Genomic DNA, 24038 nt, shown 5'->3' on the forward strand with positions numbered 1-24038 from the left:
CTAGAGTGCAAATGGGTAGGCAACCCTTGGAGTACAGTGAACATTCTGGGCACCACACCTTAGAATGGGTATTTTCTGAAGAGGAAATTCAGTGTAGATTTACCAGAATAATACCTGGACTCCAAGGGTTAAATTAAGAGAAGTTACACACACTGGGCTGAATTTTGCCCTTGGCAGGCAGGCCCGACCGACTTGGCGAGCAGACAGCCGATCGCCGCCGAAACGGGCCCCGCCGCCGTTTTACGTGGGCGGGCCAATGAAGGCCCGCCCAGCGTGACGCCCAAAGGGAAGCGCTATGCACTTCCTGTGCGGGGGTGGGGGTGGGGGGGGTGGGGGGGGGGGAATTCCCCAACTGTTGAGAGTGCGCTCTTTCGCGTGAAAGAGCGCACATCTCCCTGAGGCTAAGTGGTGCCTCAGGGAGATCATCGAAAGGTTGTGAAAGTTGAAAAATGGAAAAATAAAAAAATCATTAACATGTCCCCCTCATGTGAAAATGTCATACGAGATGGGACATGTTTATTAAAGTACATAAAAACTTTATTAAACTTTTTAAAATTCGAACTCAAACCTCATCCCGCCAGTGGATGGGGTTTGTTAAAAAATCACTTACCTGCCTGCCCATTGACCCGTGCGCCGAGCTGAAGTTCACACAGGCCCCTCAAAATCGTCGTCAATTGCTGACTTAATGGCCTTAACAAGGCCTTTAATTAATGGCGGGCGCGCGTCGCGCTGCATAGCGCACCCACCGACCTAAACATCGCGATGCTATGCGCTGACGTCGGGACGCTTGCTAGGCGTCAGCACGCGACATTTTAAGTGCTGGCGTGCGGGCTCCGCCACCCGCTCATCAGCTAGAAAATTCAGCCACTAGGTTGTAGTACCTGGAATTTAGAAGGTTAAGGGGTGGTTTAATTAAATTTTCCAAGATATATTAAGGGAAACAGCTATGATAGATAGAAAGATGCTATTTCCACTGGTTGGGGAGGCTAGGACTGAGGGGACATAGTATAAAAATTAGAGTCAGGCCTTTCAGGAATAAAATTAGGCAACATTCCTGGACACAAGGTGTGGTAGAAGTTTTGAACTCTTATGCAAATGGCAATTGTTGGGAGATCAATTATAAATTTTAAACCTGAGATTGATAGATTTTTGTTAACCAAAGGTATGGAGCAATGGTAGTATATGGATTTAGGTTGCAGATCAGCCATGATCTCATTGAACCACTAACAGGCTTGTGGTGCTAAATGACCTACTCCTCTTCATATGTTGCTCTCAATTAGCCTTTTCTACCAAATTGGTTGATGAAAAGTACGGTAGTCAGCCTTGTGACCCTAGTTTGTTTTCTTGAGAATAAGGCTTTCAGTTTTAGTCCCATCCCCTATTTTCTTGGTAAAATTGTTCCTGGACTTCCTTCTTTACTGAAACGGACTGATTTCTAAGAAGGATTGTGGTTTGGAAAATTGTTCCTCGCTTGTGGCTGCGATCAGGGCTTGGTGGCGTGGAGAATTGCAGATGTAGACAGCAACTCTGTCATTTTGTACAGTATACATAGAAACATATGGCAGAATTTTGCCCTTGATGGGCGGGCGGGCCCGACTGACTTGGCGGCAGGCGGGCAGCCAACCCCCGTCGCCAAAACAGGCCCCGCCGCCATTTTAAGTGGGCAGGCCAATTAAGGCCCACCCAGCGTGATGGCTGACGGGAGGCGCCATGCGTTTCCTGTGCGGGTGGGGGGGGATTCCCCAAATGCGAGAGTGCGCACATCTCCCTGAGACTAAGTGCTGCCTCAAGGAGATCGCTGAAAGTTTTTGAAACTTTAAAAATACAAAAATAAAAAAATCATTAACATGGCTCCCCTCATGTGACAATGTCACACGAGATGGGACATGTTAATAAATATCACAGAAACTTTATTAAAGTTTTTTAAAACCGACGGTGGATGAGGTTTCATGTTTTTTTCAGAAACCCACCAGGGCTCCTGGTCTGCCCACCAACCTTAAGGTTAGATGGACAGGGCCTTTAATTGTTTTAACTACCCTGTCAATGGCCTCAATTGGCCATTGACAGGTCGGCGGGCAGACAGCTGATCTCGCTGTCCCCCCGCCTTCCTGAAGATTTAAATGGGGCGGGATGACGTCGCGGGTTCCGCCCGCGCCATCCCACATCATTTTCGCATCGGCGAGCGGGCCCCGTCCCCAGCTCACTGACGGAAAAATTCAGTCCATAGAAAATTGGAGCAGGAGTAGGCCATTCGGCCCTTCGAGCCTGCTCTGCCATTCATCATGATCATGGCTGATCATCCAACTCAATAGCCTGCTCCTGCTTTCTCCCCATATCCTTTGATCCCTTTCACCCCAAGAGCTATGTCTAACTCCTTCTTGAAAACATACAATGTTTTGGCCTCAACTACTTTCTGTGGTAGCGAATTTCACAGGCTCACCACTCACTGGGTGAAGAAATTTCTCCTCATCTCAGTCCTAAATGGTCTACCCCGTATCCTCAGACTGTGACCCCTGGTTCTGGACTCCCCCACCATCGGGAACATCCTTCTTGCATCTACCCTGTCTAGTCCTGTTAGAATTTGATAGGTTTCTACAAGATCCCCTCTCTTGCAAGTAAGAGATTTCTTATCTTGTATATGTTAAACATTACACTGTCATATTGTATGTGTGTGCATTAGAGTTAAATAACTGCTCAGGTAGATACTTGATTAAGCCATGTGTTCCATTTTACTGTGGGGCGGGGAGGTGATGCTTATAAATTTTGAGCTTTGCCATTTATAAATAATTTTTTTTTAACTTTTCCAGATTGCAAATGAAACTCCTCTAGATGTAGTAAGTCATCACTTTGCACTTTGCACCCTAATGGTTTATCATTTAATATCCCATTGCCTTTAATACATGTGAGATTGTGATAAATATATTTTAGTTGTGTACATTTAAAAGGCAGCATTAATTGCTCCCCTATTTAGTTACTGTTTTAATGTTGAATATTAGTCAGTTCAAACCTTCATACTTGCAGAACAGAAAACCTCTGAATGTTTAGCTTTAGCTTTATGTTACTATATTTACTTAGCATCAGTATCCCCATAATGCCAAGAAGATGCAATAGCATGGAAAGGCATTACTTCCAAAAATGTGTGTTAATGAAAACGGTTTTATTTGATTTTGCCTTATTTAGTTACAACCCTGCAGAAAGGTGAGAAAAGACCTTAAGGTCTCTCCATGCTCACCTAATCCATTTGAAAGTAAAAGGTTGTGCACTGCCTTCTACAACTGCTGGAAATGCCAATTCCTGGAGAAAGCAAAATATTAGGCCAGTCTGAAAGGCAGGATTTCTTGACTGATTTACTTATGCTGTTCAATAGCCCTCAGTGACAAAAATTTAGTCATCTTGGAATTTATAATCTCCATGGTTTTACTGCCTCCCTTGGTAGGCTACTTATCCTATGAAGTTTTATATTAGCTCTCATTTTCCCTATCTTAAGATGGAATATATGCTGCCCTGTCCTAGAGCTCGTGTCAGTTGTGTTTTTTGATGTGATTCTTTTTTAAAGTATCTTTTCTATTTTGTTAGTTGATGGAAACTTCAGGTACAGACATGCTGAATGATTCTGATAACAAGGCACCCATCAGTCCTTTGCATTTGGCTGTAAGTAGATAATACTTGTGTAAATGCTCTGTGTATCTGGACTGTATACAAATATTCTGGTCAGACAGCTTCACTAGTTACTCATGTCTAGTATTAGATTGTAACTGTTATGTGATCTGGAATATATTTAACCATGTCCGCTACCGTTGTTTTTTGACTACAAATCTAATCTATTAAACATAATGTAATTTTGTGTGCTTTTTGAGAATGCATTTTTTCACATCTTTTTGACTCTGGTAGTTTTCATAGTGGCAGGAGGTTTATTATGTGGAATGTGGAAGAAAAGTTCCATGATTTTGTACATTGCTTGTCATTTTTAAGCAATTATGAAACCCTATGACATAGCTCTAGATTTAAGCTTATTTGCTATTAATTAAAAAGCAGATAAGTTATCTTGATGTTTTACTGGTTCATTGCAAAATATCTCTGAAGTTTTGAACCTTTTAAGGATTGCTTTCTCGCTTTGTTTTTAAGTTTAGGTTTTGTTTTTTGACTTAAAATTCAGTTGTACTTATTATTTTGTCTGTTTTAAAATATGTATTTTTTTTTTCTAAGCAAAATCTATTTTATCCTTTTTCAGGCTTACCATGGTCACCACCAGGCTTTAGAGGTACTGGTACAGTCTCTCTTAGATTTAGATGTGAGAAATAATAATGGACGTACACCGTTGGACCTGGCAGCTTTCAAAGGACATGTAGAGTGTGTGGACGTGTTAATCAATCAGGGAGCATCCATTCTTGTTAAAGATTTTGTGACTAAAAGAACTCCAATTCACGCTGCGGGTATGTACAAAGTTTATTGCTAGGTATTTTTAAAACTTTGAGCAAAATCCTAGATTTTCACCATTATACAAGTGTTTTTGCAAAGTCTATATTTATGTTATAATATGGAAAGGTGCTATTACATGGAACATATGGGCAGAATCTTCTGGCTGGCGTGTGGGGGCGGGCCCCGCATATCGACCCGTAATCTGTACGCGGTGACGTTGGGCGTGCGTCCTGACATCACCGCGTGTCTTTCTGATCTTCCATTCGGCGGGCACGCACCGGAGTCGGCTGCGTGCCCGCCGAACTGTTAAAGGCCTGTTAAACCATTAATCCAATTAAAGTAGTTGTCAGGGCTGCCTGTCCAACCTTAAGGTTGACTGGCAGGAGAAGAGTCCAGGCGGCCTTCGCATTTTTCATGAAACATTATCCCGCCCATGGATGAGGTTGCATGAAGGGTTTATAACTTAAATAAGAATTTGCATGCATGAAAGAGCACAGGCCCCAACTCTCACTCCTCCTCCCCGCCCGCACAGTTAGTGCTGAGTGCTTCCAAGTGCACGCCACGCTGGGCAGGCCTTAATTGACCGACCCACGTAAAATGGCGGCGCGCAGCTGATCGCGGACGGCAATCAGCCCCGCACCCGCTCCCGACCAGCCCGCCTGATGGGGAGAAAAGTCTCCCCTATGATTAGTAGAACAGCAAAGACAATTCACATTCACTCCACTTAAAGTTTCCCTGTTGATCTAGTGGTCAGGATTTGGCGCTTTCACCGCCGGGGCCCGGGTTCGTTTCCCGGTCAGGGGATGCAAATTTATTGATCCTGTGAAATTGTCAAAATGGTTACTTATTGATTGAAAACATTTAGAGGTGTCAGCTGTGGCTCAGTTCATAGCACCCTCGCCTTTGAATCAGAGGGTTGTGGGTTCATGTCCCACTCCCGGAAACCAAGAACTGTGATTGTACTCGAAAGAGTTGCAATCTGTGACTGTTGATAACTCGAAAGAGTTTCACTCCACTTAATTAATCTTGACCTGGTGCGACACATGTCATTTACCTACCCTTTAACCATGCAATCTCCTGGGAAAGAGAAAGACAAAAAATTGGGGGAGGGGGCAGAGAACTTGTTGCTAATTTAAGGAACTATCCAGGATATTTCTCTCTAACCTGCAAAGGCAAGACATTAAGACACTGAATTAGTCCATTAATCCTAACGTCCCAGATAGCTAACAACTTACTTTCTAAGGCTGGAAATGTCCACCATTTAGGAACTTATCAGGTTCCTTTTTAAAGAACTGAAGCAAATCCATACCCAGAGGGACTGATTCTTTGTAAGTAAAGCAGTCAATAAATAAAATGTTGCATAATATCTAACCTAACTCTTCGAATTTTGTGTGCGTCTATCATTTTAAGTACCTCAACCATGTCCCCTGTAAGCCTGCATTTCTCTGACAATCTCAACTTTTGAAATCTATTTTGTTCATTAAGGCCTCTAAATCTAGTTATCATCCTCTTCATCTATTCCAAAGCCTCAAAATTAGCTGATTCAAAACTGGACATGATACTCATGTAGATTTATAAAAATCTTGATTGCTAACTTCTTCCTTTGCCAGTTCCTGCAATACACCTTAAAGCCCTAGTTACTTCCCCTTTAACCTACTGTGCACTTACAGTAGGTCCCAGGTGTGTCTTTGTTCTAGGAATGTTGCCTTTCCCCTGGTAGCACACTTGATCTGTATGCTGTGGAGCAGAGAAGAGAAATGGCTTTAAGCTGGATGTGGGTAAAGTGAATAATGGATAAATTTTGACAAACTCAAACCAATGCCTATTACTTTAGTTTTTAATAGACATAATCAGTTTTAATGGCAGAGAGTAAGACATAAAAAAGCAAACTCACTGGAAAGATGATTATAGTAATCTCCTGTATGACAAATAGAGAAACTGTAAATGTTTTAGCAAGTGCCATGTTGCTGAGTGTAAGTACTAGGAGGACCAAACCATTGTCTTCAGTTTCCTCCACAAACAACATTCCCCAGTTACTGATTCCACCCTCTTGCTGTCTGAGGCTGAACCAACCACAGACCTGACCATTTTCACTTCTGTAAAATTGCCCAATACTGCTGCTGAAACCACTTCTGGCCTGCCGTCCACGATCTACCCTTAGTAAACTTGAGGTCACCTAAAGCTCTGCTACACCATGTCCTAACTTGCATTGAGACTGGCCATCCATCACCACTTTGTTTGCTGACCTACGTTGACATCCAGACAAGGGGAGCAGATAGATGAGAACACCACCACTGAAGTTCCCCATTAAGTCATAGACTATCCTGACTTGGAAGTATATCGTCATTCCTAACTCCCTTCCTAACAGCACTGTGGGTGTACCTACACCATATGAACTGCAGCGGTTCAAGAAGGCAGCTCACCACTACCTTCTCAAGGGCAACTAGGGATGGGCAATAAATGCTGGCCCAGCCAGCGAAGCCCACATCCTGTGAATGAATTTTTTAATAAGTTAAGCAGTGCCTTGATTTTACCATCCTTGTTTTCAAATCCCCCTATAGCTTCTCTCCTTTCTGTTTCTATAATCTCCTACAACCGTTCAAGATATCTGCACTCCCTCCAATTCCGGCCTTTTGAGCACTTTCAATTTTAATTGCTCCACCACTGGCAGCTGTGCCTTCAACTCCCAAGATTCAAAGCTCAGGAATCCCCCTTCTAAACCTCTGTATCTCTCTTTCCTCCTTGAAGACGCTGCTTAAAACCTACCTCTTTGACCAAGCTTTTGGTCATAAGCCTTAATATGTCCTATGTAGCTCGGTGTCAAATTTTGTTCAATGCTCCTCTGAATCATCATGGGGCATTTTACTTCAGAAAGACACTCTAAACTTTTTTTTTATGTGTGTGTGTATATATATATATATATATATATATATATATATATTCAGCTTGTTTTCTGCTCAACACCACAAGATTTAAGGTTGCATTTCAACAGGTAGGCCAAGAAGCTATGGAGGTTCTAAATTGTTTTTACAATCATCTATTAAGTAATGAAAGCTTTAATGTCCACAATTTTAAAGGCATTGCAGAGCTATCTGATAAAGTCACAACCAGTCTTGAAAGATGCCCTTGTAACTAAGTGGAGCACATAATTTAAGATAAGCTAGGTAACCAGCTACTACTTTCACCTGCGGAGAAACCAGTCTCAAATGATTGCATTAAAAGATTCCACAAGGTTTCTTTTATATCATACCATAGGAAAGGAAAGCTTTCATCTGGACATCAGAGCTTTTCAGGGAAACTGTTCATAAAACACAATCTCATTGTTATAAGAAAGTGGCGTAACTGCAGGCAACTGTATGAAAATTGATGCTTACATTTTGCTCAATTCTAGCCAAACTCTGAATGTGAGATCAATTTCTCTCAACCTTTAAATCTGCATTTTACCAGTACTAAAAACAGCCAAACATAGCAACTTCTTCATTAGTAATTTCCAACAAGCACCAAGTGGTCAAAAAATAACACTTCTTTATAAAATATTTTTATATCAACTTGTAAAATTTTACCTTGTTTTTAGAATCAGACCAGTGTTTTTTTACCTACCTGTAAGACAAATCTCTTGTTTCCTTTTTTGGAAAATAACACAATTGCAAACAAAATTCTTATTAGTTATAATCATAAATTTTAGTGGCTTAAGGGCCCAGATCTCCCGATCTCCAGATAGTTGGAGATTGGACGTACCCCAGAAGGTGCTTCTTGGAACCCTTCGGAAGTTCCAACACAAGGACTCTGGGAATTGCCTTGGACGTTTGAAATTTCGATGGGCGATTGACCTGCGCCCCAGAATCATCCAAGACTGAGTTAGAGTCGGGTTAGAGAAGGTTCCGACTTAGTTACCAGAATAGTGACCCAGGAAATGTTAGACAAGAAAATCCTGGTCTAACATTTGGGTAATTATACAATTGATTTCTCTTCCCACCAACCCCCAATTACTTGCCCTGACACCCTGATTGCCCCCCAACCAACCTGAATAGCCCCTGACCCAACTTAACTAGCCCCACCACCCAACCTGACTGGCCCTCCCCACCTCCTGACCTGTCTAGCCCCGACCTGACCCGACAGCCCTCCAGCCCTGTCACTCACCTGCCACCCTAGCTCCCTCACCATCTAGCCCCATTGCCTACCTGCCAGCCTTAGCCCTTCTACATCCACCCGCCCACCCTTACCTTCTCTCTGTAGCTGTTATCAAAGCGGCTTTGGGACATTTAAACTCTTTACTTACTGGAATACGGCAGCTAGTGCTGTAACAAAGGGGTGTGATTTATATGTGGGTTCTCCACACTGCTCCCTACAAGGATTGTTGCACTGGCTCAGATGTGAAAGATCTGCCATCGGTAGACATCCCTGAGATATCAGTGGAAAGTAAGTGTGCATTTTCTTTGTCTGATCAGATTCAGAAACATGGTTTACGATCCTGTTCGGAAGATCTGGGCCATACTGTTTGAATCCTAAAAGCTTCACAATTCTTCTTCAAACATGTTACCCTTTTTTTGTTGTTCCTATCTAGCCAGGCCCATCGATGAAATTTTAGCTGAGTATTGAAGGGAACAGTGTAAACAAGAATGGCAACTTGTGTCTGTTACTTAAAATTGAGCAAATGATTTTTGAATTCTGCATATTAATTTAATCTGCAGTCTTTTTAATTTAACAATAGTTATATCTAAGTTAGCCAAATCTACATGCTTAAGATAGGTAGGGGAACCAATCAAGACTGTTTTCCCTGGATAGCGGTGAGTTTCTTCAGTGTTGCAACTGCACCCACCTCAGCAAATGGTGAATGTTCCATCACAAAAGTGGTGCAGAAGCGTACAAGCTGAGTGAGTGGGCAAATGCATGGCAGATGCAGTATAATGTGGATAAATGTGAGATTATCCATTTTGGTAGCAAAAACAGGAAGGCAGATTATTATCTGAATGGCTATAAATTGAGAGAGGGGAATGTGCAACGAGATCTGGGTGTTGTCGTACACCAGTCGCTGAAGGTAAGCAGCAGGTGGCAAAGAAGGCAAATGGTATTGTTGGCCTTCATAGCGAGAGGATTCGAGTACAGGAGCAGGGATGTCTTGCTGCAATTATATAGGGACTTGGTGAGACCACACTTGGAATATTGTGTGTAGGTTTGGTCTCCTTGTCTGAGGAAGGATGCTCTTGCTATAGGGGGAGTGCAGCGAAGGTTTCCCAGACTGATTCCTGGGATGGCGGGACTGACATATGAGGAGAGATGGAGTCGGTTAGGATTATGTTTGCTGGTGTTCAGAAGAATGAGGGGGGATCTCGTAGAAACCTGTAAAATTCTAACAGGACTAGACAGGGTAGATACAGGAAGAATGTTCCCGATGGTGGGGGAGTCCAGAACCAGGGGTCACAGTCTGAGGATACAGGGACTGAGATGAGGAGAAATTTCTTCACCCAGACAGTGGTGAGCCTGTGGAATGCGCTACCACAGAAAGTAGTTGAGGCCAAAACATTGTATGTTTTCAAGAAGGAGTTAGACATAGCTCTTGGGGTGAAAGGGATCAAAGGATATAGGGAGAAAGCGGGAGCAGGCTATTGAGTTGGATGATCAGCCATGATCATGATGAATGACAGAGCAGGCTCGAAGGGCCAAATGGCCTACGCCTGCTCCTATTTTCTATGTTTCTATGTAGGGGAGTCAGGAAGTGCTCCATTTGATACAAATTCCCAACCTCTGCCTTTCCCAAAGGGTTTAGATGATGGGACCTCAGGGGTGATGGTGCTGTTGAAAGTCCGGGCATGTTGTTGGATTTTTTTATTTATTGGCAGTTATCATTGCCCAGCAGAAACCTGACATGAATATTATGGCACATGTTAGCCCAAGATTGGATGTTGTCCAGGTTCTATTTTAGGCTGCTTAATTTTCCAAGTTGTGAATGGAGCTGGACATTGTAGCAGTTTTTTTTTTAAATTGCAAATGATATAAAATTTTGCATATGAATCATTCCATTCAATTTTTTAAAAATTCTCAGCAACAAACGGCCACTCAGAGTGTCTACGGCTCCTAATAGGCAATACCGACCTCTACACAGCAGTGGACATTCAAGATGGAAATGGACAGTGAGTAAAATATTTCTACTGCATGTTCCATAGGAAAAATAGACATTTTTTGTGTAGGAAGTACTTGGAAGAAGTGAACTGTAGACTTAAATATTGTTGTTTAAAGAGAAGGTTACTATGGGAGAATGGTAAAAATAGAAAAAAAGTAGTTATATTTAATGTAAATTGCTTTCTCTTTATGGCCATTGATTATATATATCTAATGCCAAAGCTTACAATGAATAGCCACTCTGTAGCTGGTGGCAGGCCAATATTTGGTGTATAAATTTGCTTTTACTATAAATGCTCAGCAAAAGATTATTTGCAGCTAAGAACTGCTTAAAGGAATTAGTTGTGCTCCCTTGATAGCTGAGCTGATTAAATAACTGAGTACCTGAGCAATACAGACAGCTGTAAAGCACACCTGAGTTAGTAGATTTCTGGTGGGGTGGAGATCAGGAGAATTAAGAAATAATCTCAGCCCCCTAATGAAAAAGTAGTTCAGTGAACCGTGTTGGAAGTACATGTGCATGAATGTTAGGACAGAGATGCAGTGCTCCCCTCCTTCCTAATCAAATGCTTGCTGGCATTGCTGTTTTATCTCTCATATAAAGAATGGCCATTTGGAAAAAGAGCTGACACGATGGGGGAGATGGTTGCGTAGTGGTAACGTCCCTAGATTAGTATTCCAGAAGCCCAGGCAAATCCCCTGCGGCCATGGGTTCAAATCCCACCACAGCAGTTGGTGGAATTTAAATTCAACTAATAAGCCTGGAAGTGAAAGTTAGTCTCAGTAATGGTGACCATGAAACTATCATCGATTGTCGTAAAAACCCATCTGGTTCACCTGGTCTGGCCTGATTGTGACCCCAGACCTACAGCAATGTGGATGGCTCTTAACTGCTCCTCTGAAATGGCCCAGCAAGCCACTCGTTTCAAGGGCAATTAGGGATGGGCAACAAATGCTGGCCTTGCCAAAGGCACCCAAACCCCATGAAAGAATACATTTTTAAAAAAAACTTTGGAAACAGTACTGCAAAAGAACTTAACAGCTTGAGGAGGAGTTCCAGGAAAGGCAGAAAACTCATGTGAAAAGTATGTAGATTTAGAAGGTGGAAAGCAGAAACTGTAGGAAGTAGAATAACTATGTACATTTGCCCATTCTCTTGGTAATCCTTTCAATTAAATATAAACAGCATTATGTACAAACATTTTGAAGTGTTTGGTCAACCACATTTGTAAAAGAAGCATACTTTCCAATCTCAAATCTTGTTTGTTCATTGGCACGTGCACTAATAGACTACTTTACATTGTGTTGTGTATTTAATCTATGTAGCCACTGCCAAATAGGTTAGCAAACTGCTTCAACTATTGATGGGACTGCAGTCATTGGAAAGAGGCACTGGCAATATTACTGTGGTGTGACCATTATTGTTGCTGTTTTTGCATTTTTAGATGCAATGAAAATGTTAGAGTCTATTATAAAGGATGTAATAGAAGAGCATTTAGAAATACATACTATAGTCAAGCAGAGCCAGCATGGCTTCATGAAAGGGAAATCATGCCTGACAAATTAATTAGAATTCTTTGAGGAGGTAACAAGCAGGATAGATAAAGGGGAACCAGTAGGTGTAATATATTTGGATTTCCAAAAGGCATTCGATAAGGTACCGCACATAAGGCTACCTTAATAAGGTAAGAGCCCATGGCGTTGGGGGTAGCATATTAGCATGGATAAGGGATTGGCTAACTAATAGAAGACAGAGAGCTGGGATAAGGGGGGCATTTTCAGCATGGCAATCTGTAACTAGCCACAGGGATCAGTGCTGAGGCCACAATTATTTACAATATATATTATTGATTTGGATGAGGGAAGTGAATGTACTATCGCCAAGATTGCGGATGACACAAAAGTAGGTGGGAAGGCAAGTGGTGAGGATGACACAGAGTCTGCAGAGGGATATAGACAAGTTAAGTGAGTGGGCAATATCTTAGCAAATGGAATATAATGTGAGAAAATGTGAGGTTATGCATTTTGGCAGGAAGATTAGAAGAGCTAAATATTATTTAAATGGAGAAAAACTGCAGAAAGCTGCAGCACAGAAGGATTTGGGGGTCCTCGTGCATGAATCACAAAAAGATAGCATACAAGTTTAGCAGGTAATAGGGAAGGCAAATGGAATGTTGGCCTTTATTTCAAAGAGAGTAGAGTATAAAAATAGGGAAGTTTTGCTAAAACTATACAAGGCACTAGTTAGACCACACCTAGAATAATGTGAACAGTTTTGGTCCCCTTATCTAAGGAATAATGTACTGGCATTGAAAGCAGGCCAGAGAAGGTTCACTAGGTTGGTCCTGGGTATGGAGGGATTTTCTTATGAGGAGAGGTTGAGTAAGTTGGGCCTGTACTCACTGGAGTTTAGAAGAATGAGAGGCGACCTTATTGAAACATATAAGATTCTTAGGGGCTTGACAGGGTAGTTGCTGAGATGTTGTTTCCCCTTGTGAGAGAGTCTAGGAGCAGAAGGCATAATTTCAGAGTAAAGGGTCACCCATTTAATACAGAAATAAGGAGGAATTTCTTCTCTGAGGGTAGTCAATCAGTGGAATTCTTTACTGCAGAGGGCTGTAGAGGCTGGGTCGTTAAGCATAATAGGGGCTGAGATAGACAGATTTTTAATCAGTAAGGGAATCGAGAGCCTTGGGGGAAATGGCAGGAAAGTGAAGTTGAGGATTATCAGATCAACCGTGATCTCATTGAATGGCAGAGCAGACTCGATGGGCCGAATGGCCTACTCGCTCCTACGTCTTGTGTTTTTATGATCAGTGGAAATGCTTAAATCTTAAATAGCAGTTTTATGGTCAAAGGAAAAAAACTGCATATGCTGACAGCTGGTTTACAGGACCACTCTATCAGAAGCTCGACATTAGACCAATTCATAGCATTTTATAATCGTAAATCATATTTAATGCTTATTATTTGAGAGGCATGGGGTCACAATGATGACAACTATATTGTCAACCATTAGGTTGCATGCTAAGCAGTTATATATTTTACCTGTTTTACATTTGAATTGCTTTATATAAAAGGAAATATTTCCCTAGTGGTGTATCGCTCTTAGTAAATTAATATTTTTGTTCTATTCATTTTACTTTTATTACCTATATCCATAATATGCACTCAAAATACATGAAATAAATTGAGTTAATTTTCTTATGCTGAATGTTTGCTTTAAAAAAATCTTGCATATGATGTAAAGTTGGCATATTACTATAGTTTGAATTGTTTTCTTTGTTGTAGAACTCCTCTGATGTTGTCAGTCTTGAATGGACATACGGATTGTGTATGCTCACTTCTTAAGGGTGCAAATGTAGATGCCAAAGACAAATGGGGGAGAACTGCGTTACACAGAGGGGTGAGTACTTTTTCACGGTTCTGCTTTTATGTAAACATGAACACACGAATTCCACTCTCAAATTTGCCTCTGCAGCCACAACAGGCGATGTTCAATACAGAAGTGACATACACCCTGGGTGCAGTCCATCGTCTCCCAAGATGGACAGAAGCCATCATTCAAATATGAACTAATATGAGATGCTTTTGAAAGAGACTACTGTTGCTATATAAATTGCAAATAATAATACAGCCCAGTCTCAGCTACTAATGCATGATTTGTTTCTAACTGCCTTTTAGTTGTTGATCACACAGCAGAGAATTAAGAATGAACAAGCAGGCAAATAATAAACTGGATAATAGTTGTTTGGTAGTACAGAACTTAAATATTGCTGATAAAAGAGACATGCTGTCAAAGCTTTTGATCTTGCCCTCATCAGGACAATTCACAAGAATACCAAATTCGAAAGGGAGCAACAATTTATACTGCATGAGAATTGAGTACTGATTGGTTGGCAAGTGAGCTCTGATTGGTAGAGGCGTTGCCATGGAGAATGCACAAGTAACTGACAACTTAAATTCAAACCAGGCAGGTTAACTCTGATTGGTCTTTGACAGCATGGCTTGAATTTTGCGGTGTTGGAGTAGGCACACAGCTGTCCCAATCTCGCATAAAATGGCATGTGCTGACCTCAGGAGGGCACGCTTGGCAACAATTAAACGGGCAATTAAGCAAATTAAAAAGACAATTCACAGCCATTTTACATGCTCGGTGCACGGGCCACTCGGCCTTCACATTTTTCATGAAACCCCAATCCAGAGTGGGATGAAAGGTGAACAGAATCTTGGCAAATTGAGTAAGTACGAGTTTTGCTGTAAGTTCGTTGGAGTTGGTTTACAGATAGTTTCTGGTATTTTGTGGTTTTCTGCCAAGAGGCACCTTCAGTCAACGATTCTGTGCAGTCTTCTTTAAGAAAATAGGGATTGTCTACTCTGCTGGAGGGACCTCCTGAGAAGAGGAGGAGAGGGCCAGAATGAAGAGAGTGCCTGCAGGCAGCATCCCAGAGTGCGACCTATGGGAAAAGGGGTGCAGGGCTAGCAGGAACTGCAAGGCAGAAGGGCCTGCAGATACTACCATTATCCAGCAGGCAGAGTTTACATGCAGCACTCTTGCTTCCTGGACATGATTGAGGTCCAGTGCCGAGGGAGACTCTGCCTCTACAGAGGCACTGTGACCTCCATATGTGAGATGATTGGCCCAGAGATCGCCACAAACTCTGTAGGTGACCATCCTATGCCAGTGGCTCTTAAGATTACAGTGGCCCTGAATTTCTTTGCCTCAGATTCTGTCCAGGGCTCAGTGGGAGACCTATGTGATCCCTCCCAATAGGCTGCCCACAGTTGTGTCAAGCTGGTCACCGACGCTCTGCTCAGTAACTTCATTCACTTCCGGACCAACAAAGCCAGCCAAGCTCAGCACGCCAGAGGCTTCGCTGCAATTGCTGGGTTTCCCAGCAACCAGGGGGGCCATAGATTGCACACACGTGGCCATAAAGGTGCCTGCAAGTGAATCAGGTGCCTTCGTCAAGATTCTTTGTGACCGCAGGGCTCAGATATTGCAGATATGCATCAGGTATCCTGGAAGCTCTGACACTCCCAGGTGCCAAGGTTCTTTATCACTGCAGCTCACTTGGATGGTTGGCTCCTGGGTGACAAAGGCAATCCCCTGGAAAGGTGGCTTATGACGCCACTCAGACACCCAAGGGCAGAAATGGAGAAGAGCTATAATAGAAGTCATGCCTCCAGAAGGGCAGTAATTGAGAGGACTATTGGGCTACTCAAGATGAGGTTCCGTTGCCTGGGCCTATCTGGGGAGCGCTTCAATATCCTCCTTGATATAAGGATGATGCCACCTTACTGATCATTCCTGATGAGACCATCTTGTCACCCTTAAGTCAAATTACAACCTCTGAAATGGAGTTTGCAGTCCCTCCCCTGTGCCACATGCAACTCCCAGGCCCATCACCCCTGAAAAATATGAAGCACATTCAGGCCATTACGCATAATGAGATATACGCATAGAACACACGTCTCAACGAAAGTTACACCAAGCGACAATCCCTCTCGTGCTTAAAGTGACTTAAACTTCCGGTTACAAGTGCTGTGTCTTGGTGCCACCCCCCACTCTGAAATCCTGTCAGCCTTGATGACCTTGACAGCTGGCACCATCTAGGCGGGAGCATCCAGCGCCATGGCTGGGCACACCTCAGTTGTCACATCCTCATCAGATGCGACAGTCACTGCCAGAGGAACGGAGGATATGATCTGCTGCTATCATTCAGAGTGCCCTGAGAAATGCCTGTAGATGCAAGCTGCAACTTGTCCACCAACGTGAGGTTGGTTTGAACCTCCCTGCTCACCATCGATGGATGGGCACCCAGCAGAGTTACTAGGTACCTCATCCATCCTTCACACTGGCATTGACATGCTGAGGTCACTGCCAGTGTGAGGGCTTGCAGGTCTGAACGCAACCGGACGTGGAGGTGGGGAAGATGTTTCCATAAGTAGGAGAGACTAGGACCCGAGGGCACAGCCTCGGAGTAAAGGGAAGACCTTTTAGAACAGAGATGAGGAGAAACTTCTTTAGCCAGAGAGTGGTGAATATATGGAATTCATTGCCACAGAAGGCTGTGGAGGCCAGGTCATTAAGTATATTTAAGACCGAGTTAGATAGGTTCTTGATTGGTATGGGGATCAAAGGTTACGGGGAGAATGGGGTTGAGGAACTTATCAGTCATGATTGAATGGTGGAGCAGACTCGATGGGCCGAATGGCCAAATTTCTGCTCCTATGCCTTATGGTCTAACCCCAGAAACCCCTGATTCTGATCCTGGAGCTGCCTCTCCGTGAGAGTCGCCACTCTCTGTATGGCGGAGGCTGTGCTTTTGGAGCTGCTGGTCAACTCAGTGCTTAAGCTCCTCATGGAATCCTCCAAGACAGACCACGAAATGCAGACCCTCGGGAATCTCTGCCAGACCTTCTCGCACATCCACTGGACGTCCAGTATTTGCTGCCAGATGTGCGATTCCACAGGCTCATCATCTGCCTCGGATTCAGTATGGTCCTGGTCTCCAGCATCCCTGTGACTGCAGGCACCCTGTGGACTCTCTGTCTCCGCCAGCTCCTCATCTGAGTTTGATGTGCCCTCATCACTATGCACCCCCATCTGATCTGACGCACTATTGCCCACCGACGTGCCTGTCCCTGAGGTGGTGCTTGGTAAGGAGACAGAATGTGCCGTTGGTGCAGCTGTCCATGACTCCTCCGGGGTCAAGGGAGGGCCCTCGGGCTACGCGGTACATTGTGAGGATGACGCATCTGAAGGCGGAAGAAAAAATGTTAGTTGGAAACATCATTACAAAGTCACTGTGCATGCAGGTCAGTTGCATGTCACAATGCACAACTGCCTCAGCGAGCCGTTGTGAATGGACGAGCAACAGGGACTCTTTGTTTAACACCTCATTCGAAATAACTGTATCCTAACATCTCTTATACACTCCCCCAGTCTCTTCCCTGTCCGCTGGACTCTTACCTTCACCATGACCTGTTGACCTCACTCCATACAAATATGCCAAATCAAGGGCTTCCACCTCAACTCCAACAGAATCAGGAGAATGGGCACCTTAAATGATGCCGTATGGCTTTTCTTCTCCTGTATGAACAAAAGTGCTTTTATTAGTCCAATCTCTACCTGCCATACCATACCAGCCTTGGCCCCTGCCCAGGTTGAGGTGCCCATCAAATTGGCACAACTCACTCTTGCGCACACCCAAACCAAGCAGGCACAATCACCAACCTTTTACAACACAAGGATATGTGCCATTTGGCACTCTGCATCTCACACAAGTGAGCGCTGCAATGTCCGGCCACCCTCTTAAGCGACCTATACACAATCCCATGCCAACCCAAACTCACCCTTGCAGAGTGCGGAAGGCCATTGAACCTTTTACGGCACTGGATTCAAGTGCGACATCATGTCCGCTCACCTGGGCAGCCACCTCCATCCTTGCTTTCTTTGTGTGATGAGGTGGCCTCCTCTCACCATCCCACAGGATTAATATCTCTCACTGGGCACTGTCTGCCTCCAGCAGAGCACACAGGCAATTGTCTGAGGTGTGGGGGTGGGCGGGCAGAGTGCCCACTGGCATTGCCCTCCTGCTTGGCATGGGCTGCGGGTCCTGAGGCCATAAATCATGAAATTCATTACTCCTTCCCAGCAATGTCACACAGCTCCCTGAGGCTCCTGAACACCTCTTGGCAGTCTTCAGGGAGCCCCCTGTGCACTTTTAAATCCTTCCTCCGGAACCACATTAGACCTGGTACCTGCCCCTGCCAGCAACGCTAAGCCAGTATTAGAGTGCGTTTCACGCTGTCCAACCATTAATTGGCCAGCCAATGTGAAATCGGGGTTGGCATCCAATCGCAGGCAACAGCGGATCTCGCATCCGCTTCCAGGCCCACTGATCACACGCCAAGGGTAAAATTCAGGCCCATATCTCTTTTTTCAGCAAAACTTTGATCCACTATGACTATATTGCATAAAACTGGTTTTAAGAATATGTAATGAATATTTAAGACGTGAAAGGTCTAGAAACCAGGAAATATTCTTTTGAAGAAAATGCACAATTTATAACATATATAAAAAGCCTGCATGGTTCCTATCACTGATGTGAATAGAAATGTTGCATATAGTAATTGTCTGTTTCACATTTGAAAATCATCTTATGGCTTATTGGCTCTAACCACTGAAGCAGCTTTTGCTTTCTTAGCTAGCATATACTTTGTCAGCAAATCAACTTCATTGTAACTATTGGTGGCATTTTTGCATAGAGGCAACGTGGAACCAAATGCATGTAAATCAGTCCACAGACTGCTTAAAGCTAGGCAGTGTTTCTGAGCCATGAACAAACTTCAGACTATATTGCTGTGCCTCTAAGAACTGAATTGTCATGTGGATTTTGTTTTTAAAAGAATGAGCAAAGGTGCCATTGCTCACTTGGAGAAATGTAAACATAACAGACTTTTTTTGTATAGCTGGTAATTTTCACAAATTGTGAGACGTGGTGACTTCAGCAAAGTGAATTTATTCACACAACAACTGGATAGACTGAGAATGCTATCCTCTACTTCAGAAGCAGTACAATTTTACATTTACACAATTGGAGTTATTATTTAAAAAATTTTGTTTTATAGGCAGTAACTGGTCATGAAGAGTGTGTGGAAGCTTTACTTCAACACAATGCTAACTTCTTAATTCGGGACTGCAAGGGCCGCACATCTCTGCACTTGGCAGCTGCTTGCGGACATGTGGGAGTACTTGGGGCATTACTTCAAGCTGCGTCATCAATGGACATTGTTCCTACAGTTTCAGACAATCATGGTTATACACCTCTGCACTGGGCTTGTTATAATGGTAAATACGTTCAACTTATATCTGTGACCCGCAAAGAAATTATGTTGATTTACAAGTTACGTTCAAAGCCAACAGCAAGAAATCCTCCTCACTTACTATATTACAAATCACTGAATCAATGGACAGTTCTGAAATTGCACTTTACAGAAAAATATATGCTCCCATTTGCTACTCACCCTTTTGCTGTTCAGAAATTCAATTGCTACTCTTTGTTCCTCTGTACAGTATATGCATTGTTAGTTATTTCTGCCTTCATACTTGCGTCCATTATTTTCTAATAGTACCTGCACTTACTCTGGAACCACAAAGCTTCTTCTGATACCTTGTTTCTGATTACCACCTCTTCACGGTTTGCTCTGTGATTTTGAAGAATATAGTTAATTGTATCACACCGTAGTACTCAATGCTGTGTACCGTTAAGCACTGCTTAAAAGTTAGTGTTTTTTTTCTTCAGTTTTGCTGTCTGAACTTGTGCATGCTTGCTCACCTGCCTCAAATGTAATTAGTTTAGAACCATCAAAGTTAGCTGTGTTCATCTAGTGCTTCTGAATTTTGCACATGGTTAGAAACATTTCATCTACATTTTCCCTCTCATCTTCAGGGACATTTTAAAGAAGTGCACAAAACTCAGCAGTACTCTGCTGCCAAAAGGATAGAATTTGAATAGTCTTATCTGGTTACTATTATGGTCACCATATAAACCAAAAAATACCAGGTATATTGCAAACTGGTTTAATGGAGCATTGTCCACAGAGACACAAAATGTGTTCAAACTGTTTTGTGAACCTGTTTTATCAAGGAACCATTACTTCAAAAATACCATTAAAGCTGTCATTAAAATTTAGCAAGAAATTAAAAGCATTATTGCTTGTTTGAATGAATGTGTTCATTAGTGCTCCTCTACTTCCAAGGTCCCAATAACAATCAAAGTCATCTCTAACCACTTGCTTGTATCCCTCGCCATCCATCAAATCCTACTTCTGTGTCTTTTCTTAGAAAAATAAACTTCCCCAAGTCATATTTTCCCATGATATGACTTCATTTTTGCCCCCTTGAGTACGAGGAGAGCAGACTTGAGTGCGTCTTTTGTCGCTGGTTTACCAGATCCTCAATCACCTGGACCTAATCGGGCCACATTAAATATTATGGGCCAAATTCTCCACTGCCAAAGCCACATAGTGTTCCAGGATCGTTCTGAGAACAAAGATAACTTCAAGCTTCTTTTCTCCAATACTACCTGCCTTCTTTGGAAGATTCAGATCATGAAGTCACTTTTTCCATCTTTCCAACAGAAGGCAGTTATGGTAAGTCAAAGAGTAAAACTGAAACTTTATTTGCACTGCTGCTCAAAATTGACTTCTTGATTTTTCACCAGATCTGTAACACCCAGCTATTTTTAATACTCTTGCAATTTTTTGTCATTACCTACAAGAACTGTTATATCCCTTTACACAATATTTTTATTCCATGGCCTTGCAGGAAATAAATACAAAATAACTGAATACCACAACAATTTTGCTCTTTTATTTGGATATTAAATCCAAGACCATAAAGCTACACATATTTTTGTATGGAGCTGTCATTACAATGTCTTGTGCCTAATACTTCACTTTCACAAATAAAACTGAGAATCAGATCATGTATAATTATGCAGGTGACATATAACATTTATACTGGAAACTGCAAAGTCAAAAAGAATCCCAAGGTGCCTGGCAATCTTTATTACTAAATGTTTTTCATTTCTGGTGTTCTTCCTTGAGAGAATACTACAATGTTTCTGTACAACACTCAAACAAGGGTGAAAGTACTAACTGGTAAAAGAGTTTTCTTCTCTTCATCAGGTCATGATACCTGTGTAGAACTTCTGCTGGAACAGGAGGTTTTTCAAAAACTGGAAGGCAACTCTTTTAATCCATTGCACTGTGCTGTGTAAGTTGTTTTCTCAAAGCCGTTGTAATCTGAATTATTAATAAGCATCGAATTAAACATATCTTTTAACTAGCTTTTTTTTCCTTTCAGAATAAATGACAATGAAGGTTCAGCAGAAATGTTGATAGATGTCCTAGGTGCTAGCATTGTAAACTCTACAGATGGAAAAGGAAGGTAATGGAATGTTAACCTTTTAATTCTCACGTTTAATCCCCACATGCCATTGAAGAAAGTAAATCCTGTTGTCTATTAAATGTAACCAACCAATCTTTGCTTTTGTTTATAAAAGCAAAGTACTGCAGATGCTGGAACTCTGAAACAAAAGCTGAAAATCCTGGAAAAACTCAGCAGGTCTAGCAGCATCTGTAGAGAGAGAAACAGAGTTAATGTTTCGAGTCTGTATGACCCTTCTTCAGAGCTGAAGAGAAGTGGAAATGTGATGAAATTTATACTGTTTGGGAGGGGAGTGGTGGGGCAGGTTGAGCTGGGTAGAAGGCCAGCGATAGGTGGGGACAAAGGAGGGGTTGATAAAGATGTCATGAAATAAAGGACAAAGGGAGTGTTAATGGTAGTGCTTAGTGCTAAAAAATGTGCTGATAGTGGCATAAAGCTAAGAAAGCAGAATGTGATAATAGCAGAACAAGGATAGCATTGTGTGAAAGAGCATCATGGAACAAGTAACAGATGGCCCTGTAGGGGGAGGGGGCAGTAGTGGGGGGGAAAAAACAGTAGAAAATGGGATAGAGGGGGGATAAAAAAGGAGATAAAACTACGGATAAATGAATAAAAATAAGTGGATAAAAAATAAAAATGAATGTAGAAAAAGGCGGATTAAAAAGGGGGGGGTGAGGATAGAAAAGAGATTCATGGCCTGAAGTTGTTGAATTCAATATTCAGTCCAGAAGGCTGTAAAGTGCCTAATCGGAAGATGAGATGCTGTTCCTCCAGTTTGCATTGGGCTTCACTGGAACATTGCAGCAGGCCAAGGACGGACATGTGGGCATGAGAGCAGGGTGGTGTGTTGAAATGGCAAACGACAGGGAGGCCTGGGTGCAGACGGACCAGAGGTGTTACGCAAAGCGGTCACCCATTCTGCACTTGCTCTTCCCAATGTAGAGGAGACCACATTGGGAGCAGCGGATGCAGTAGACCAAATTGAAGGAGGTGCAAGTGAAGCGCTGCTTCACCTGAAAGAAGCGTTTGGGCCCTTGGACGGTGAGGAGGGAGGAGGTAAAGAGACAGGTGTTGCACCTTCTGTGATTGCATGGGAAGGTGCCGCAGGAAGGGGATGAGGTGTTTGGGGTGATGGAGGAGTGGACCAGGGTGCCCCGGAGGGAATGGTCCCTACGGAATGCTGATGGGGGGGGTCAGGGGTGAGGGGAAGATGTGTTTGATGGTGGCATCATGCTAGAAATGGCGGGGGATGATCCTTTGAATGTGGAGGCTGGTAGTGTGAAAAGTGAGGACAAGGGGGACCCTCTCATGGTTCTGGGAGGGAGGGGAAGGTGTGAGGGCAGAGGTGCGGGAGATGAGTCGGACACAGTTGAGGATCCTGTCAACCACAGTGTGGGGGGGAATCCTCGGTTAAGGAAGAAGGAAGACATGACAGAAGCACCGTTTTGGAAAGCAGCATCATCAGAACAGATGCGACCAAGGCGAAGGAACTGAGAGAATGGGATGGAGTCCTTACAGGAAGCAGAGTGTGAGGAGCTGTAGTCGAGGTAGCTGTGGGAGTGGTGGGCTTGTAATGAATATTGGTGGACAGTCTATTACCAGAAATGGAGACAGAGAGATCAAGGAAGGGAAGGGAAGTGTCGCAGATGGACCATGTGAAGGTGATAGAGGGGTGGAAATTGAAAGCAAAATTGGTACATTTTTCCAGGTCCAGACAAGGGCATGAAGCAGCACCGAAACAGCCATCGATGTACCGGAGAAAGAGTTGTGGGAGGGGGCCGGAGTAGGACTGGAACAAGGAATGTTCCACATACCCCATAAAGACACAGGCATAGCTGGGGCCCATGCGGGTACCCATAGCCACACCTTTTATTTGGAGGAAGTGAGACAAGTTTAAGGAGAAATTGTTCAGTGAGAGAACAAGTTCAGCTGGGCGGAGGAGAATGCTGGTGGATGGTGATTGTTCAGACCTCTATTGAAGGAAGAAGCAGAGAGCCCTCAGACCATCCTAGTGGGGATGGAGATGTAGAGGGATTGGACGTCCATGGTGAAGAGGAGGCGGTTAGGGCCAGGGAACTGGGAATTGTTGATATGATGTAGGGCAACAGAGGAATAGCGGATGTAGGTGGGAAGAGACTGGACAAAGGGAGAAAGAACAGAGTCAAGATAGGAAGGAATGAGTTCCGTGGGGCAGGAACAAGCTGATACAGTTGGTCTACTGGGACAGTCCTGTTTGTGGATTTTGGGAAGGAGGTAGAAGCGGTTTGTCTGGGGATGGGAGACTGAGGTTGGAGGCTGTTGAGGGAAGATCCCTGGAGGAGATGAGGTCAGTGACAGTCCTGGAAACAACAGCTTGATGTTTGGTGGTGGGGTCATGGTCCAGGGGGAGGTAGGAAGAAGTGTCTGAGAGTTGGCGCTCAGCCTCTGCGAGATAGAGGTCAGTACGCCAAGCAGCAACAGCACCACCCTTGTTGGCAGGTTTGATAAAGTTAGGGTTGGACCTAAGAGAACAGAGTGCAGCAAGTTCAGAAGGAGACAG

The 24038-nt window shown here is 43.3% G+C and overlaps 1 protein-coding gene across 2 annotated transcripts in view; it reads left to right on the forward strand.

Moving 5' to 3' along the window:
• Positions 1 to 24038, forward strand: part of LOC144678722 (serine/threonine-protein phosphatase 6 regulatory ankyrin repeat subunit A-like) — a 141687-nt gene that overhangs the window by 87229 nt on the left and 30420 nt on the right. For both annotated transcript variants that reach the window (XM_078538557.1, XM_078538558.1), the window contains 8 exons: positions 2808 to 2834; positions 3577 to 3651; positions 4232 to 4433; positions 10463 to 10550; positions 13831 to 13945; positions 19177 to 19396; positions 21238 to 21325; positions 21416 to 21499. In XM_078538557.1, the coding sequence (XP_078394683.1) occupies positions 2808 to 2834; positions 3577 to 3651; positions 4232 to 4433; positions 10463 to 10550; positions 13831 to 13945; positions 19177 to 19396; positions 21238 to 21325; positions 21416 to 21499 (899 nt within the window). The remainder of the gene's footprint in view (positions 1 to 2807; positions 2835 to 3576; positions 3652 to 4231; positions 4434 to 10462; positions 10551 to 13830; positions 13946 to 19176; positions 19397 to 21237; positions 21326 to 21415; positions 21500 to 24038) is intronic.

The sequence above is a fragment of the Cetorhinus maximus genome, chromosome 3 (assembly GCF_964194155.1).
Source record: "Cetorhinus maximus chromosome 3, sCetMax3.hap1.1, whole genome shotgun sequence".
Lineage (NCBI taxonomy): Eukaryota > Metazoa > Chordata > Chondrichthyes > Lamniformes > Cetorhinidae > Cetorhinus > Cetorhinus maximus.